The sequence below is a fragment of the Cannabis sativa genome, chromosome 4 (assembly GCF_029168945.1).
Source record: "Cannabis sativa cultivar Pink pepper isolate KNU-18-1 chromosome 4, ASM2916894v1, whole genome shotgun sequence".
Classification (NCBI taxonomy): domain Eukaryota; kingdom Viridiplantae; phylum Streptophyta; class Magnoliopsida; order Rosales; family Cannabaceae; genus Cannabis; species Cannabis sativa.
Window position 1 is genome coordinate 47307124 of NC_083604.1, and position 18244 is coordinate 47325367.

The 18244-nt window shown below is 32.5% G+C and overlaps 1 protein-coding gene across 3 annotated transcripts; it reads left to right on the forward strand.

The window, feature by feature from the left end:
* Window positions 1-1382: 1382 nt before the first annotated feature.
* LOC115714580 (O-fucosyltransferase 38) lies at window positions 1383-8990 on the forward strand. 3 transcript variants are annotated; one of them, XM_030643319.2, is made up of 11 exons: window positions 1383-1712; window positions 2563-2671; window positions 3059-3126; window positions 3354-3442; window positions 3559-3736; window positions 4998-5126; window positions 5465-5601; window positions 6787-7000; window positions 7104-7288; window positions 7720-7812; window positions 8331-8990. In XM_030643319.2, the coding sequence occupies exons 1-11, from the start codon at window positions 1509-1511 to the stop codon at window positions 8476-8478; spliced, it is 1554 nt and encodes a 517-aa protein (XP_030499179.1). In that variant the 5' UTR covers window positions 1383-1508; the 3' UTR covers window positions 8479-8990. The 3 variants fall into 3 exon arrangements, with proteins under 3 accessions (XP_030499179.1, XP_030499181.1, XP_030499180.1); XM_030643320.2 differs by having other exon boundaries at window positions 1422-1712; window positions 5468-5601; XM_030643321.2 differs by lacking the exon at window positions 8331-8990 and having other exon boundaries at window positions 1416-1712; window positions 7630-7769.
* Window positions 8991-18244: the final 9254 nt, after the last annotated feature.

The following is an 18244-nucleotide window of genomic DNA, read 5'->3' on the forward strand; positions in this document are numbered from 1 at the left end:
CGGGAAAGATACTAATATTTGGGATGACCCTTGGATCGCTCACAGGAAAGATTTCTTCCCTCGTACTAATGGCTCCTCCACGTTTGGGGTTACCAAAGTTGTTGATCTTATGTTAGATAATGGAGGCTAGAATATCCCCTTGTTAAACAGTATCTTCAACAAGGAAACTGTCTCTGATATCTTAAAAGGGGGTAATCCATCTGCTCTAGGCAACGATAAATGGATTTGGACATTGAAAGGGAATGGACAGTTCTCGAACAAATCAGCTTATCTTGCCCAAGTGTTTGACAGAGCACCTCTTTGTGAGGTTGCCCCGTCTCTTTGGAACAGACTGTGGAATAACAAATTTTTTGAAAGACTGAAAAACTCTTTGGTGGTGTATTTTGGCCAGGGCTCTTCCAGTGCGTTCTGTGATCTGTAAAAAATTTCCTATTAAGGAGGTGTTGTGCCTTCTGTGTGGGACCGAGAATGAAACTATGGAACATCTGTTCTTATCTTGTAATGTGGCTTTCCATTTGTGGAGGTCCTCTCCCTGGGATATTTTTCCTGTGTGTGATACTGGCATCCGAATGTGGGACTGGGTCAAATTCATCAGTGACCTTAAAAACAAAGGCATCAATTCTGATGAAGTCTTCCTTTATGCCTCGTTAACTGTTGACACTATCTGGCGGATCAGGAATGATAAAGTACATGATAACTGTCTCTTTAATATAACTAAGTGTATTGATAACATTCACTCTTCTTTTGCAGTTCACCATGCTTTTGTGTTCCCTTGCTCTCCTCCGTGCTTGACGATTGACTGGCGTCCTCCCCTGCAAGACTGGATAAAGCTGAATTGTGATGTTAAAGTGGGGTTGGACACTATGTGTACTGATGTGGTTGCAAGGAATCATTTTGGCAAGGTGATATGGGTTCATACTTCTAGAGTGTTGTTTGCTGATGCTCTATGTGGAGAAGCGACGACTTGCTGCTCTGCGATGGATGTAGCGAAGAATCTTGGCTTGAAGTTTATTATTGTAGAGAGTGATTCGAAAGTAGTTATCAATGCTCTTAACAGGACTGAGTCCAGGTGGGAGCTTGAGAACTATGTCTCTTTTTGTATTAAGTTCTCTCCCGCGTTTATTAGTTGTAATTTTTCTAATATTAGTAGAAACTGTAATTTTGTAGGCTAAGTGAACGTTTTTCCACCAGAGGTTTCGAGATATTCCTATTACCTCGATTCTTGAACACCTATTTTGTAATGACCGCGAGGTCTAAGTATCTTTTATCTAATATATGAACGCTTTCCTTTAAAAAAAAAAAAAAGTGGAGATTATAGTGTCCCTTTTTCACTTTCCACTTTTTATGACTAGGTTTTAGAAGTGGAGATCTATTGGTATCTAAGATGAGCCCTTTCGCAGGTAATTATAGTCTCCCTCCCCACACTCCAATGCAGTATTTTAATATGGGAAAATAGAATTCGATTATGAAAGAAATGAAATGGCGAGAGATCTGTAGCAGCATCTGAAATGGTTAACAGAGGCTCTTCTTCCCACTACAGAACCTCCTTAACTGGTAGATTCCTCTCAAGAAAATCAACCCCTTTTGCCATTACTTTTCAAATTTTCTCCATATTTGCATTCTCCATTTTCGTCTTCTTCGTTTATACAAGAAATTCCTTGGAAGATGAACACGTACAGCCTTTTTTGAACAAAAATTCTCAATCCCATCAGGTACGCTAAATTTACAATTTTTTCTTCTTTCCTTCATTCGTTTTAGGTACTTGAGCTTTGCTTTTACTGTTCTAACCTTTAATTGTAATTTCATGCTTCGATCTCTCTCTCTTGGAGAGGGGAGTGGGGGGTTGTTGAGGCTTGATTTTTTCTTTCTTTCTATGCTGGCTTTTTCGGGTATGGGTTTTTGCGTTAGAATGTTTCTGCTGATTTCTGGTTTAGATATTCATAGGAGATTTTAATAGAGACTGGATTTATAATTGCAAAGATATAGATGGCGATAAGATATGTTGTTATTTGTTGTATTATGCAAACTGGAAATTACATTGAGGCAGGAATTGGTGTGTGAAAACCCAATTGCTATTAGGTGCTATGGAGTGCATCCAGTTGGAGAAGCAGCTAATGCTGAAAAAGGAAAAAAACTATACTTTTACTTGAAATATATTTATGTTAATTATCTAGAATTGTATTTGTTATTATACTTATATACTTTTCTCAAGTTATTTGGCTAGCTATACAACTTCATTTACATTCACTAACTTTTCAATTGGTAGTGTCTTCAAAGAAAGACAAATTATACAATATTAACAAATGAAAAAACCTTTCTTCAAGTTCAGACAAGACAAGATTTACTTATCAGCTATAGTTTGTCATGATTAAGGAAAATATGTTTATGGTATACAGCTACTAGTTAACACAAATTTGTGACAGTATATGAGGCAGGCTCAATAGCTATTTCGTGCTTGGAGAAAGCATATTATATATTAATGCATTTCATGAGCTTTATGAGGCATTTTGACATGAGGTACATGAGGTTGTCTCTCACTTTCTCTCTTTACCGTTTGCTTAGGATAAGACGGCTGATTTGCCAACTCATGGCAAGTCAGATGAGCAACTTTGGAATGCTCCATTTAATTATAATTTGCATCCGTGTATCAAGCCAACTGCTAAGTATAAAGGTAAGCATGGTATATTGTAATAAATTTGCTGAGTTAGTGGCCAGCCCTGTATTAGGAGATTTGAAATTTTGTTGACATTATTTTAGTGTCATTTCTTTTGGAATTCGGATGAAAAGCATTCTACTTGCCTTTTCCTGTTAAAAGAAGAAATAGAGAAAAACCAAGAGAACTATCATTTTAAATAAAGGTAGTTTGGTACAGAATACTGTTCTCAATTTTCTTTGAGCATGTTTATTGTAAGTTCAGTGTAGGCACACATCTTAGAGATACATGCACATAAACCTATCACTTAGTCTTTTGCACGTCAGATAGTCAACAGCAAATTATGCTATATTCCCAAAATGTACGTTTCTGATCAGCTACAATACAAACATTTTACAATGTCAGCGGCTGTAGGTTCAGAACGCTACATAACTGTGAGAAGTAATGGAGGACTGAATCAGATGCGCACTGGTGTAAGTTGATGAGATCGATTAATTCCTTTTATTTTATTATTTTTTTCATCTCCATATGTGGGATTTGCACATTACATTTTGTTGACCTCTTGAAGTTGGTTTTTTTTTTTAATAAAAAACACGCATGTGGGTTTGCTTCTTGATTCTATATTGAGAATCAGTTTTATCTATTTAACATTTTCTTTTTCAATATTTAGTCAAATTTTACATTGACACCTTTTTAACAGATATCAGACATGGTGGCTGTGGCACGCATTATGAATGCAACTTTAGTCATTCCTCAGCTGGATAAACGGTCATTCTGGCATGATTCGAGGTAACAAGTGTTATTATTTCATGTTTGACATTTTTGGGTTTCTTTTATTTCTTACATTTTCTTTGGATACCATCTTTAGCTGGTTTATTCATATACTGAAATGTCCAAATTCTCAGTGTGTTTTCAGATATATTTGATGAACTTCATTTTATTGAAACCTTAAAAAAAGATATTCGGATAGTTAAGCAGCTCCCTAAAGAACTGGAAACAGCTCCTCGAGCTCGGAAGCATTTCACCTCCTGGTCAAGTGTTGGTTACTATGAAGACATGACACAGCTCTGGAAAGACTATCAGGTTGAGCTTCTTGACCAAACTAGGATGGCATGTTACTAAAAGTGCATTTTTCATGATTCTTTCAGCTTCTTATTATTTGAGTTTTCAACAGAGTGTTCAAATTTCTTTAACGATGTTCATGAGTCAGTGATATGGGCATCTTTCTTTAACCTTAGGAAATCCCTCTGGAAAACATCTTTTGGCTTCTTTGTTGAACTAGGAATGTATAGTTCTATTGAGTGCATGCTCAGTTTGTTAGCTTCTTTTAGCTTTAGCCGATGCTGTTGCAAGCTGATTTTGACTGATTTACAGGCATCTAATTTTAGTATTTGACCCTGAGCTGTACCCATTATTGTCACTGTGTCCCATAAAGGGTTTAACTTAGATACTAGACTATCTGAATTATTTAATTGTTGGAACAATAGTCCATATGTGATAACATGTTAGTTTTCTTGACGGAAATTTTTTGTGTGCTTATTTTAATATAATCTATTGGTCATTTGATTATATTGTTTTTTCTTATTAAATGTTAAGATGTGCATATCATTTCCTAAAAGAAAGTATAGATTTTTATGTATATTTTTACTACTTTTTAATTTACCCAAACATAAGGATATGATCAAATGATTATTATACATTGCTAAAATGAGTACTTAATTATTTTTAAAGAAAACCAACAGTTTTTGACTCATGGGATATTGCTGCATCAATTGTATACTTAATGGTAGTCTACCATGTAAGTTAAAACGTTGGTAGCTAAAGTAATACAACGAATTTAGCCCAGCTTTAAATATACTTGGGTATGTTACTATGTTGATTAGATCTAACCATTGGAATAGATTACCAGTTGTTGGCCTACTAGGAAGAGGGGAAGATGTGTTCATTGCCTAAAATGATGACAAACTACATATTTATGATCAATAATGGGGTTCAATGCCAAAATCATAATCAAATGAAAATTGTCTTTTGAACGTGTCAAATCTACCATGTTACTTTTTATTCCATTGAAGGATGATAATATATATATATATATATATATAATTGAATAAGTCTGACTTGTTTGCTTGCCAGGCCTACCTAAAGTTGATTTGTGGCTTTAAATTTTCTCCTATTGTAGTTTTATGCTTTTTGAAAAGAACAAGATTGAGTATTGTCGGCTAGTTGTTTTTTTGGTTGGGGGCTTTTAAATGTCAGGCTCAAATTGTTTGATTTGCATGATTGGAGTATTAGTTAAAATGTTGAATGCCTAATTAGTGTACTTATCAGATATTTTTTTTTGTAGGTTCTTCATGTTGCAAAGTCAGATTCTCGCCTTGCAAACAATGATTTACCTCTGGATATTCAAAGGTTGAGGTGTCGAGCTCTATATCAAGCTCTCCGCTTTGCTCCCCCAATAGAGAACCTAGGAAAGGTTTGAATGATTTCTTTGGTTTTCTCACATTAACTCATGCTCAATGAATACATTTTAACTCTCAATTTCCACTTCTCTTATTTAGAAAATATATGGAAATTTATTAGTTAAGGTTGGTCAAACTTAAACTTTAGCAGTAATGGCAGTTTTCTTTTCCCCAAAAATCTTTAGATAATATAATATGAACCTTACAACATATCTCCGATACACTATCCATGATAACTTAATCTCCACCTTCCCAAACATGTTTTCGCTTTTAGTATTGGTGCATTTAAGAGGTCTCCTATGGGGATTCCTGTTACATTAGGTTCTGAGCATGCATGACGGTGACACCACAGAAGCTGGTGGAGCGGCTCAGATCGCGGGGAGAGAGATACATTGCTCTACATCTGAGATATGAGAAAGACATGTTATCCTTCACTGGATGTACGTATGGTTTAATTGATGCTGAATCCGAAGAGCTCAGAATAATGAGGTAAGAAGATCTATTTAGTGTATGTCTATGCTGCTCGATAGAGGCGAGCTCTTTTAACTTTATTTGCGGATAAAGAGAGGAAAGGGCAAAGTCTATTCTTCACAAGTTTAGGAAAATAAGTGTGAGGCCATTTTCTGAAGAATATGTACAGTCGTGTCTGTGTCATGTAGCTGGTCCTTTCTTTGCAGAAGGGATGCTAGTGCTGATTTTGTATGTTCATTGTCATCTTTTTCTCTAATTGTGCCATTGGTTGGTGAAGGAGTTCAGTATTGTTTGTCAAATTATTTTAAGGATTACTCTTTGTTATCCAGTCAGTATGGGCCATTTTTTTCCCCTTAAGCTGTGTGGACACCTTGTCTTGCATCATTTGCATTTCTGGCCACCTTTTTAAAGGTTTTTTTTTTGAGGGAAAGAAGACAAATTTCTAATAACTACAGTTTTCTGTTTCATATCAACAAAAAACTCATCATAGCTTAAGTTATTAATGTCGGGAAATCAAAGCATTTCAATTTTGTTAATATTTTTGTTTCAAGAACTTCTCTGATACAATATTATTCTCTATTATTCTAAACGATGTTGAAAATTTTGTGTTAAGAAATTGACATGCATATTTAATAGATATTGATCTGCTCATGTTTCTTGGCTTGTTGTGAAACCTGCAATACCTATGCCTATGTTTCCTTCTGCTACACCGTGACAAATTAACTAAAATAAAATCACAACATACTCTTGCCAACAGTGTGCTCCACAAGTTTTTATGTGTTATTGTGCTTGCGAATTCTTCATAAATTGTGATCCTGTTCCTGTATTTTGTGATTTTTTTTTTTTTTGGATATTTTGTGATATTGTTAGGCCTTTCAAATTCCTTTTAACCTATTTTAGTTTTTTAAATCTGAACAATAGTATGATCAGGACATGGATGAAAACTTAAGGTTAAGTATTATTAAAATCTTCATAAAAAATAATTTGTAGAAAAATTAAAATATTAAAACCTTCCAAAGCAAGATGTTGTGAAAATTCAAATTACTATATTTTATTCATTTATGTAAGTGAAAAAAAAAATCTTTTATAGGATGCTGTGTTATTATTCTTTTCTCTATTTTGAACAAGCAAATTTGGTGATTAAGTTTTCTGTATGTGGCATTTGTTTTAAGTTTATCAATTATTTATAATGATATTTTCTAGGGAAAACACAAACCACTGGAAAGTGAAAAGGATAAACTCAACTGAGCAAAGAGCAGGAGGCTATTGTCCATTAACTCCCAAGGAGGTGGGGATATTTCTTCGAGCTCTTGGCTATCCGCCATCAACACTAATTTATATTGCTGCTGGGGAAATCTATGGGGGTGATACTCATCTTTTGGAGCTCAAATCTCGTTTTCCGAACATAGTTTTCAAGGTCGGTCAGTGATTTTGCTCTTTTTTTGTCATGGAAAAGTAGCTTCGCAGAGCTACCTTTCGCTTAGGGTACAATCAATTCAATTCATTTATTTTGGTAACAGGAAACACTTGCTACTCAGAAAGAGTTGAAAGCATTTGCTAACCACGCATCTCAGAGTGCTGCTCTTGATTACATTATTTCTATAGAAAGTGATGTGTTTGTTCCATCATACTCTGGTAACATGGCAAGAGCTGTTGAGGGGCATCGCAGATTCTTAGGGTACCGCAAGACAATATCCCCCGATAGGTAATTATAGACAATTATTATTGTGTATTGGTAATTATTCTATCATTTTCCTTTTCCTTAAAAAAAAAAAGAAAAACTCAAGTTTTTGAGTTCTGTCATTTTACTGGTTGAAATTGAAAATGAAGGTCCAATTCCAAGTTTCTAATGTGCTTCCTGGCCTTTAGCCCTGATTCACTTTTTTACATTAGTGCCTGTTGAACTTAGAAAAGCTTTGATACTATCATAATTTCATTATCTATCAGTTTCTTCTTCATCCAATATATTAAACTCAAAATACAATAAAGATTCAGTTTATGGAGCCACTGAAATTTGTTGTGTTTCCCTATGAAATGCTTGATTAGCCTAAGAAGCCATTGTACAAAAATGGAGGAAACGATCACTTCTTCGTAAGTGGTTGTACTTTTAAAGCATTTCATGAAATTTGTTTGTAGGAAAGGACTGGTTGAAGTTTTTGACATGCTGGAAAGCGGACAGCTGAGAGAAACCGCATTGTCTCAAATTGTGCAGCGAATGCATGAAAACAGGTAAGTTTACTAGGATCAACAGATCTCTTGAAACCATGCTGTTTTTATTTAGATATCCATTTTTGGTGCATCATCAACAATTTTTATTTAAATTAGATACAGTAAACCCTCTATTTAAGAATATTCTATCCAGGAATAATTTCTAATTTATTATAAAAAAATTAAGTCCCAATTTGGAACAATTACAAATAAGTACACCTTATATAAGAATAATTATATCTTAATAAAATATATATATTTTATAAATTTATTTATGTAAAATTAATAATTTTATTCTAAATTATAATACATGTATAAATATTATATTTATTCAAAAATAATTTTATTATGATATTATTAGAAATTGTTTATAGTTAATGTTATTACATTGATATTTTTTAGTGTTTTGATTTATTTTTCTTCTAGTGTAACTTTATTTGGTTATAACTGTTTGCACCACTAAAACCAATTACAAATGTAGTTATGCTTATATTTATGCTGAAAGAAATTTATGATGTAGAAAATTTCCAATACTGCAGGCAAGGAGCTCCAAGGAAAAGAAAAGGTCCACTGCCAGGAATCAGAGGGCGAGGGCGGTTCAGAACTGAAGAATCTTTCTATGAAAATCCATACCCCGAGTGTATATGTACTTCAAAAAGGCATTTTCAATCACAAATGTACAGCTAAAATGTGTTCATTATTAAAGTGACTCAGTGTAAAACATTGTCCGAATGATGGTTTTTTGACAAAAACCAGCTAGACCTTATGAGAATGTGAAAGAATTGCATACTAAAATAAACCTCATGAGGAAGACACAAGCTAAGCCTTATGAGGTTTATTTTGGTTGTAACATAAAACCTCGAAGGGCGACTCAAACATTATGAGGTTTAGTATGAAGTTAAGTTGCCTCAAGTCTTACCGACCATCTGGTGAAATCTCCCATACCAGAGAAGTTAACATAGCAGATTACCTCTCAAGTAGCTACTTAAAAGTTACAGTTTCTTGATTTGAAGATCTTTCATATAAATTTCATTTGAATTTGACCATTAATTTGCTTCTGGTTTGGGTGCATAGGCTTTGTTTGGGATTTTTTTTCTTCTTTACTTTTGCTTTTATGGAAGTGTACAAGAGTAAAAACAATTGCTGCCATACTCTTTTGACATGAGTTTCTTGGTTCGCTATGGGGGTTTTTGTTTACAGTTTTTTTCTTGTTTTCTTGAATTTTATCAGTGACCTCCAGTAGTCGTAGTTTTGTTATAGACCATGTACCCTATATATTGCACAGGGCATATACCCTGTTAATTCTATCAACATATATAATTTGGGAAGAGCGCGTAAAGTTTTAATGGGGAAATAAAATTAAGCCATCGACACATTAAATTTAAAAACGCCATAAAATATTTATTTATATAGACTAAAACATACATGATTATGAATAAAGTACGGAATTAATAAATTATATATTCACTATAATTTAAGGATCGAAATACCTCCAGCTATTGAATTTTTGAGCTTTAGTCCCACATAAGCATGATCTGCAAAAAAAAACCGATTGATGTGGGTAATTGGGCTTCCTCGCTCTCTCAACTCTCTTTAGATGGATTTTGCTGTTATGAACAGAATGAGTGAGGAGCTCGGGGATCGAGACCCTATATTTATAGGTGAGATACTTCATCAGTATTTGTGCCACATTAATTGTCAGAATATTTTGACAATTAATTCAGGAAATCAAATCAGGTAATGAATATAGAAATCTGACCATATATAGAATATTACATAATTGATTTTGTCCAGATTCAATGAATATAAAATATTCATTTATCAGAAAATCATTTATTTATTTATTTCCTTAAATAGAAATTTATTTCTTTAAATAGAAATATATTTCCTTAAATAAAATATTCTTATATTCTCCCACTTGGTCAGCATTTAGACTAAAACATTCAAACCCAAACGTTCCTCATTATATAATAAACATACGAATCATAGCGACATGTCCTCATTATAAGTCGAGTATTATTTTCCATGTATTACGATATATTTATTATATAATAATGTACTTAATGTGACAATGTAATTAAGTGAATAAACCCTAAACCTTATGTTTATTCAGGTCCTCTTACGATAATTTTCTCAGATGAAATTAAGGTGCACATAAATATAAGAAAATATCGAAATTAGAGTTTCATTGAATAATTTTTGGTTGTACAAATATAAAAAACTGCATATAGGTTAACTGAATCCCATATTTACTTTATGATCCTTGAATTTGTGTTGCGGCATGCCTTTAGTCAAGGATATATGCGATCACCCAATTCAGTTTGCGTGATTAATGACCACTTATCACGCCTTTTTATGGCTAAATACTTAATGTCGATATGCTAGCTTCGACCAGTACTCTTATAGTTATTAGCCATAAATATTGCAGCTGAATTTATCGCAAAATTTTCTTAATGGCCTAATGAAACTGTAATTCTGAACTCTAGGCCTACTATGAAACTCTATAATACATCATACGAGATGTATCCTCAAAACAATAAATGAATCCGACTTCTATAGTGGAAATAACAATCAAGATTCTCCACAATATAATCTTACTGGTAATCTTAAGGTTGTAATAAAATGTTGATTTACGTGAATCAATACAACCAGTGAAGTACGTTGGAATCTGATTGGTTAACTATATTTCCAGATTGTCAATTCATCTTAACAAAATATGTATGAATATGATTTTTAGTATCTTAAAGATACCTCATCACTTTGTACGAAGAATAAAGTGGTCTTAACTTTAGTTATTCTGATACTACTTAACGATCTTGAAACAAATGTAATGCAAAGTTTTATTCAGACTCTTAGGCATACATTAGGCTTCTAAAATAGAAGCAAATGAATGTTCTTAATTTATTATCACTCCAGATCATTTTTCAGATGCTGGTTCGAGTTGAATTTATCACACTTAAAAATAAAAGTTATATCAGATAAATAATACATAATTTTATTTAATCAGAGATGCTGTGGCTACTCTCTAATTATTTAAAATTATATATATTATTTATATTCCTTATCTCAAAATAATAATTTGAGATATGAATTATTTCAACTTATATAGAAAACTTTTATCATCATTTGCAAGTAACATATTGTCTACGTATAAAACAAATATTACTCCCACTAACCTTCTGGTATATAATTATTTCCATAATTCTCTTTTCAAACCTAAAGGAAAAGATGATATAATACCAATTTGTGAGATGTTTGTTTTAATCTATAGGTAGACACCTTAAGCTTGCATATGTTCACCACTATTAGAGGAAAAATTTATGGTAGTCTATATACCTTCTTCTCTAGTTCACTGTTTGGAATTGATTAATGAATTGACACGAGCAACAAATGCCAAGGTCTATCATAGAATCATTTATAAAAACAAGTGAGAATGTAAATCTCCTTTATTATTGATTCTTATTTCAAAATGAACTTCTTAGCAATGAATATTCTTTTATATCTTTATGTTTCTCAATGTTGCCTAATGAATATTATTGGTGAAAAAACTTATGCTTAATTAATGTTCTCCACCCCATTAGGCAACTTTACTAAAGATAAACTTTATTGTTCTTTAAGATATTCATTTCTTCATTCATGGCATGTTGTACTACAACTTCAATTCTTTATCATTCTATAATTTAATTTGTGTCTCAAATTAATATTGTAGTTGAACTCTTATTGTACAAAATGTAATCACTAGAAAACATTGATCTTATTGTTCTAATAAGTCATCTTAAGGATAGACCAACAAACTCTTAAAAGAGCAAATGGTTCAACATGCATGTTATTTTAGAAATTATAAGCAATTACTAAATAACATAACTTATTAGAATTTTATCAATGACTTGTAGACTATTAATGGTTAGTTATGAATTCTCAATAACCATTAACCTTAAGGGTTGTTGTACTAAATCATAATTAATCTAATACTTGAGGTGGAAGTTTGAGAAAATATGAATGATCTTTCTCAGAAACTAGGTTCCTAGATTGATCACTCCCACTGATCAAGTCAATTCTTAATTCCACAATTCTAGCATTGTGAGATGGATAATAAAATATGTAACCCTTAGACCTTATAGCTTTTATGACGAAATGCTTATTTATGGTATTTGGGCCCATATCTTTTTTTTGACAATTGTACTCTAACTGTATATGGGTATTTATAAAATGTGTACATGTCATCAAGTCGGTTTTCAACCTTATCACAACTCAAAATATGTTTGAGAAACAACTTTGGTTAGAACACGATTCGATATGTACACCCCATTGAAGAGTATCAATAGAGAAAGATTTAGGAAAGTTCGGAGTTTGCTATTTAGGCTCCACCCCATGTCCAAAAAATGCTTAGTTTCTTAAATTTGTCACACACTATGATTTAGGTGTACCAGGCATATGTATCGGGCAATGAACCCATGCTTTTAAAGAAACTTTGCAAATGGACTGCGAGTTTATCCATACTCACGAATTTTAATGTAGTATTCTCCATTTTATATTTGATCTCACTATCTTAATATGCAATATGCACTATTTCTCTACTTAAGATTTAAATGTCTTTGAAACATATAAATCTATACTTTTGTAGAAATATAATTTATGTGAGTAATCATTAAAAAAGAGATGCAAAATTTGAGTCCATGTCTTCGAAATTAATTAACTTGTATGATTTCTAATATGATAGAATTCTAATATGCACCGATTTTGACTTGTTGGAATACATATTCTTAATGAATTTCACACAAGCTCTAAATAAAGTTAGTAAAATCAGTGTAATGAATATCCCCACCATTTACTAACATTTATTCTATTTATGGATATATGTTCCATAATTTTTGGTGCTATAATGTAGAAGAATTCTTATTAACAACACATTTTTTATTGTCAGATTGAACTTGCATATCTTTATGAGTGACATCATTTTATAGTAAAGACCTCTAAATATGGCTAAATCAAGTTTCAATAGAATCTTGGTGTTGGAAATTTATTTTACCAGGATCTTAGATCTACTCACAAGTATGTTTATTAACATCCTAAATATGAACTTTCTAAAACGATAAAATAAACACATATAAAGTTTAAGAAACCTTACATTGGGTGCAGCGGAATAATATGACTCCTTCCGTTCAGATATCTAGCCCTTGATTCCTTTCTGTAGCAGAGCATTATCAATATCTGAACCTGGATCTCTTTCTCTGAATCTTTGATGCTGAAACTCCTTTCCGATGATCTTTCTTCACGATCTTCCTCACTATGATTGAGGTATCACTTGATGTGTGTGGGCACTACTGTAATCACTAAGGATTTCGAAATTCTCAAGAGGGAAGAGAAGAAGTGACAGCTAAAGATAGGGAGAGAGAAGGCTCAGGTTTTTCTCTGAAGGAAAAATAGAAAATTTAAGTGTAAATTTCCTGAAGCCTTCACTATCTATTTATAGCATTCCACTAGGGTTAGGTTTGAATTATTTGGCATTAAAATAATGAAAAAATCAGTTTAAATTTCCTACAAAAGTGGCTGGCCCTACACTTAGTGGATTGGGCCTTGCTTTTTGCAATTTTGCAATTTTAACACCTTTTGTATCTGATTTTCTCAAAAATACCAATTTCCTAATTCAACCATTTAAATGCCAATTCTAACTATTTAATAACTATAAATAATTATTAAATAATATTGTCATTTATCATATTTATTAATTGAACCATAGAAAGTATCATAATTAACAAATATGCCCCTATAAACTCTTTCTTTACAATTTCGCCCTTACTTAGTGAAAAATTCACAAATAGACATAGTCTAATTTGAGAATTATAATTGATTAATCAAAACCAATTACATGAGTCTTACAAGCAATATTATCTCAACTAGTGGGGGGACCATGGGTCTATATAACCGAGCTTCCAATAAGTAGATCAAGAATTTAGCACTAAAATTCACTAACTTATTAATTCTTCGTTGAATCCACGCATAGAACTTAGAATTGCACTCTCAGTATATAGAATGCTCTATATGTTCCACCATATAGACACATCATTAGTTATCCATTGTTATAATCCTAATGTGATCAATGATCCTCTATATGAATGATCTACAATCGGTGTAAAGCGGATTAAATTACCGTTACACCCTACAATGTATTTATTCCTTAAAACACTTGTCCCCGTATAAATGATATTTCACTAATGTGAAATGAGTACTCCACCATTTATGTTCGTTTGGTCAAGCTCGAAGGAGATCATCCTTTGCTTACTATTCGCCGATAGTAAGCTATAGATTCCATGTTTATGCTAGCGCTCCCACTCAATTGCACTACCGTGTTCCCAAAATGTACGTATCACCCTGACCTAAAAGTAGGCTTAACTAACAAATCAAAGAACACGAATAGCCTTTCAAGATTGAGCCTAATCATATCAGGATTAAGATCATTTGATCTAGGATCAACTTGGCGATATTGACTTGAATAGATATTACGGTAAGTTTAATAAATCTAAGTCAAAGTTCAATATCGGTCCCTTCCGATGCATACTCCATGCATCCAACCTAAGCTTTACTTTAACCAATGTTCTGGAAAGAACATAGTATTTCTCCAAATACAAGTAAACTCTTGTTGTAGATTATCATATCGCAAAACCCCGTGTCGATAAATCTAGGAAACTTTATTCACATAGTCATGTTTACTTTCCAATGTGTTGACGGCACAATAAACGGAGATCAAGTATGTGAAAAGGGTTTCAGATGAATTTATACATTATGTACATATAATCAAGAAATAAATCATGTGAACCATGCAACATTAAATGTTGTTTCTGATCTATATTAATAAGTAAATTTGATTATATTGAAATGAGTTTTATTTAGGGCATTAAACCCAACAAACTCCCACTTGCACTAATATAAAACAAAAAGTGCGTTTCAAATAATCTCAACACCTTGATATACAAATCAAGTGTAGTAGTAGTAAACTCCTCGTAATAGGATCTGAAAGGTTGAATTAAACACAACCTTTTCTCCACCATTACTCTTCCTTAATCACAAAACCATTGATAATGTGAAATTCCTCTCTATATGTCTACTCTCTTGGGATACTGGATTCTATACCTTTGGCAACTACTTTTGGTTAATCAGGAAATTAACACTAGTAGTTTAAGGCAATTTGGAATGGTGCCAAAGATGTATAGAACTTTCCTTAGACTGAATAAGTACCTTTCCTGCAGCCTTTCTTTAACATTCCGCCCCTCTCCGGTAGACCTAGACTTCGTATAGGTTTTTACACTTCTCCGAAAATCACTATTCCACCCCTGCAGTAATCACCATCTTATCAGAAAGATTTACTAGCACATAGGCAAATTTCGAAATCTGATATGGTGTAGTCTAAGAGTTTTAAACACACCCTTATTGACTAACATATAGTTCCTCTTCTTTATCTTAGGATTTACTTGATTGTCTTCCAATGTTCTTCTCCCCGGATTAATCCGATACCTACTCATTACTCCCACTCAACAAGTTGTGTGTCCGGTCTAAGGCATACAAAAGCATATCTAAGACCTCTCATCGTTGATGTAAGAAATTCTTTCATGGTTTTATCTTTTCCGGAATAGTTAAGACTTTTCCTTAGATAAATAAAATCTATACCTAAGAAGTTGTGAAGCTTCTATAGATTGCCATTAGAAAGAAAATGCTTCAAAGATCTTACTAAAGTAAGTTGCTTGCATTAGAGTAAGTAATTACTGGTATACCACAAGCCATAGGTTTAGATAAACTCAAACCTATAATACTAGGAACAGGAAGTTTTGTTAAGTCCATAGAATAGACTTATTAACGAAAATTTCCTTTTATGTCCTTGTAATAGAAAACTTTAGGTCATTCCATGTGAATGGATTAAACCATAGTTCTATTGGCTTTCTTCTTAGTTTCTTATCTTGACAATCCATTACTTGTTTAAACTCACAATGGATTTTAATCACTTGTGTCTCCCAAGTCATAAGAAGGTGAGTTCCTAGAAACTCTCCCACTACGACAAGGTACTGTGAATTATGTCGAAGAAAACTAAATGGTATTGATCTCTTCGGTTGTGACAAGACAACGTAGGCAAAGTGGGATCATCATATGTTATAAGATGATAGAACACTTTTGGAATCAAGAATAAATATCTCCTTTATTTGCTACTTGTTTTTCAGACTTAGTCATTTTCTTAGAAAAGTAGTATTTGTTTGAACAAACACTTTCTTATCTATTGACAATGGGATGGTCCACCCCTAATCACTTAGAAAAGCTAACAAACCATGGTTAACAGTTCTAGCCTTTCTTAAGATTTTGATTAGGTCATCCATGAATCTAGTAATGATTTACATTAAGTATACAACCATTACATCATTCGAAATTGTATTACCATAGAAGGATTTAGGCAACGACTAGTAACTAATCATCAACCTGCAACTCGAAATTTCTAGAGGTAAGTTTGGATATAATTCAAAAATCAATTTAATGATCTTTGAACCGCATATCTACTAACTATTTCTCCACCCCTATCGCCCGCAAGATCTTTAACCACTTACCTTAATGGTTTTAACCATTGCTAGAAATTTATGAAATTTTTCAAACATTTCAAATTTCTTTGCATAAGGTATAATCTAGAGTTATCGTTTTAAGAATACAACGAAAAACTCATATCCACCCCCGAATGTACATTCATCCGCGATTGAGATGAACTACTTTCGGTGGATACGAGGCATATTAACTCTTTGCGGAGATTGATCTTGTCAAATCCACTATGAACAAGATACAAATGCCATAGATTAAGAAAATGTGGTAGTTGTCTATGATGACATAGGTTTAGTTACATCAAAGAGTTCTTAGAATACTTCAAGTGGATCCCGGTCACGAATACCTAACTCATATTCCATACAAGCTTTAATCCATTAATAGAAGATGGATATTAAACACTTGAAAAAGTGTAACCGTATTGTATTCTCGGAATTAGAAATATAAGAAAATTTCTATTTGGAATCTAAAATTAAAGTCAAAGACTTAAATTTATACCAAATATTATGAGTAATTCTATCTTGGACCAAACACTACTAATACAAACTCTAAGTCGATTTGCCCATACAAGTAGGAGATTTCTAAGATTGAGGATTTATATCAATTGGGAATAGAATTTCGGGATTATAATCATATGCGTCATATAAAATGACATGAAATGATTTATAGACCATTCATCCAATGATATGTTTTGAAAGCTAATTCGAAATGAATAAGCTAAGAGGAATTAGGATAATTTCGTTTAAAATAAGAATCCAACGATGCTTCGATTAGCGAAAGTCAAAGTAATCTTATTTATATAATCTTCTTGTTTCATATCATAAAAATACTAGTCTAAGGTGTCATCAATGGATGAACAAACTAGATGTCGCATATACAATATTTATCTTTCGAGATCTAACACTATTATGTATGTCTAATGGTGAAAATCCACTAGTGGATTTATCTCATTAGATAAACAAGCCAAGTTAGACCAACAATGAAGATTCGAAATTAAACTACAACTTAATAACGAGAAAATAACATGGTTCAATATAAATTCATACACAATTCCGTAAATTATAAGCATATAGCAAGTAGGAATGACAAGTGAAAATACTAAAACTTACAATCCTAAATAATTTCCAAGGTTTTCAACAACCGATATCGCTGTCCCGTTTAGGCGAGAGTCAAAGCTACCATTCATTGAATAGAGTTGTCGGCCTCGTCTAAAATGTTAAACATTCTAGCAACCTTTTATTCGATCAAGATTGGAATTCGGGGCCGTTGTCCCGTTTAGGCGAGAGTCAAGGCAATTCTATCTTATGAGCTTCCACCATTGTTTCATAATTTGCAAGTCAAGTATGGTCGCCACCATTAGGGTGATCCATACCATACAAAACACTTACAAACTACTTATCATGCGAGGTTAAACGGTGCGAAATTGCTTAATGAACGTTCCTCCATTAGGAGGATTACTCACTAAAACAAACGCGGTGTAAAACCCACAATGGAGATCGAATGTCTCTATAATAAAGCTCAATATTTGAAAAGAGTTGTATTTTCTTTTATTCTCTTTATTTATTCTATTTATTTTAAATATATATTTATTTAATTACAATTTCCAATTTAGAATGAAAAATTCTAAATATAAATTTTAATTTAATATTTATAAATTTTACTTAGATGGATATGAAAATAACATGAATTATTTCCATCTTAGTAATAATTTCCAATAAATATTTAGAAAAAATATTTAAGTTGTTACAAAATTAATTTAAATTAATTTACAACTCAAATTTAATTTTCTATAAATATATATTGCATTTCGAAAAATTAAAGTATATAAGAATACAATTTTCGAAAAATGCATATTAAAATAAAAAATAAATCCTGGAAA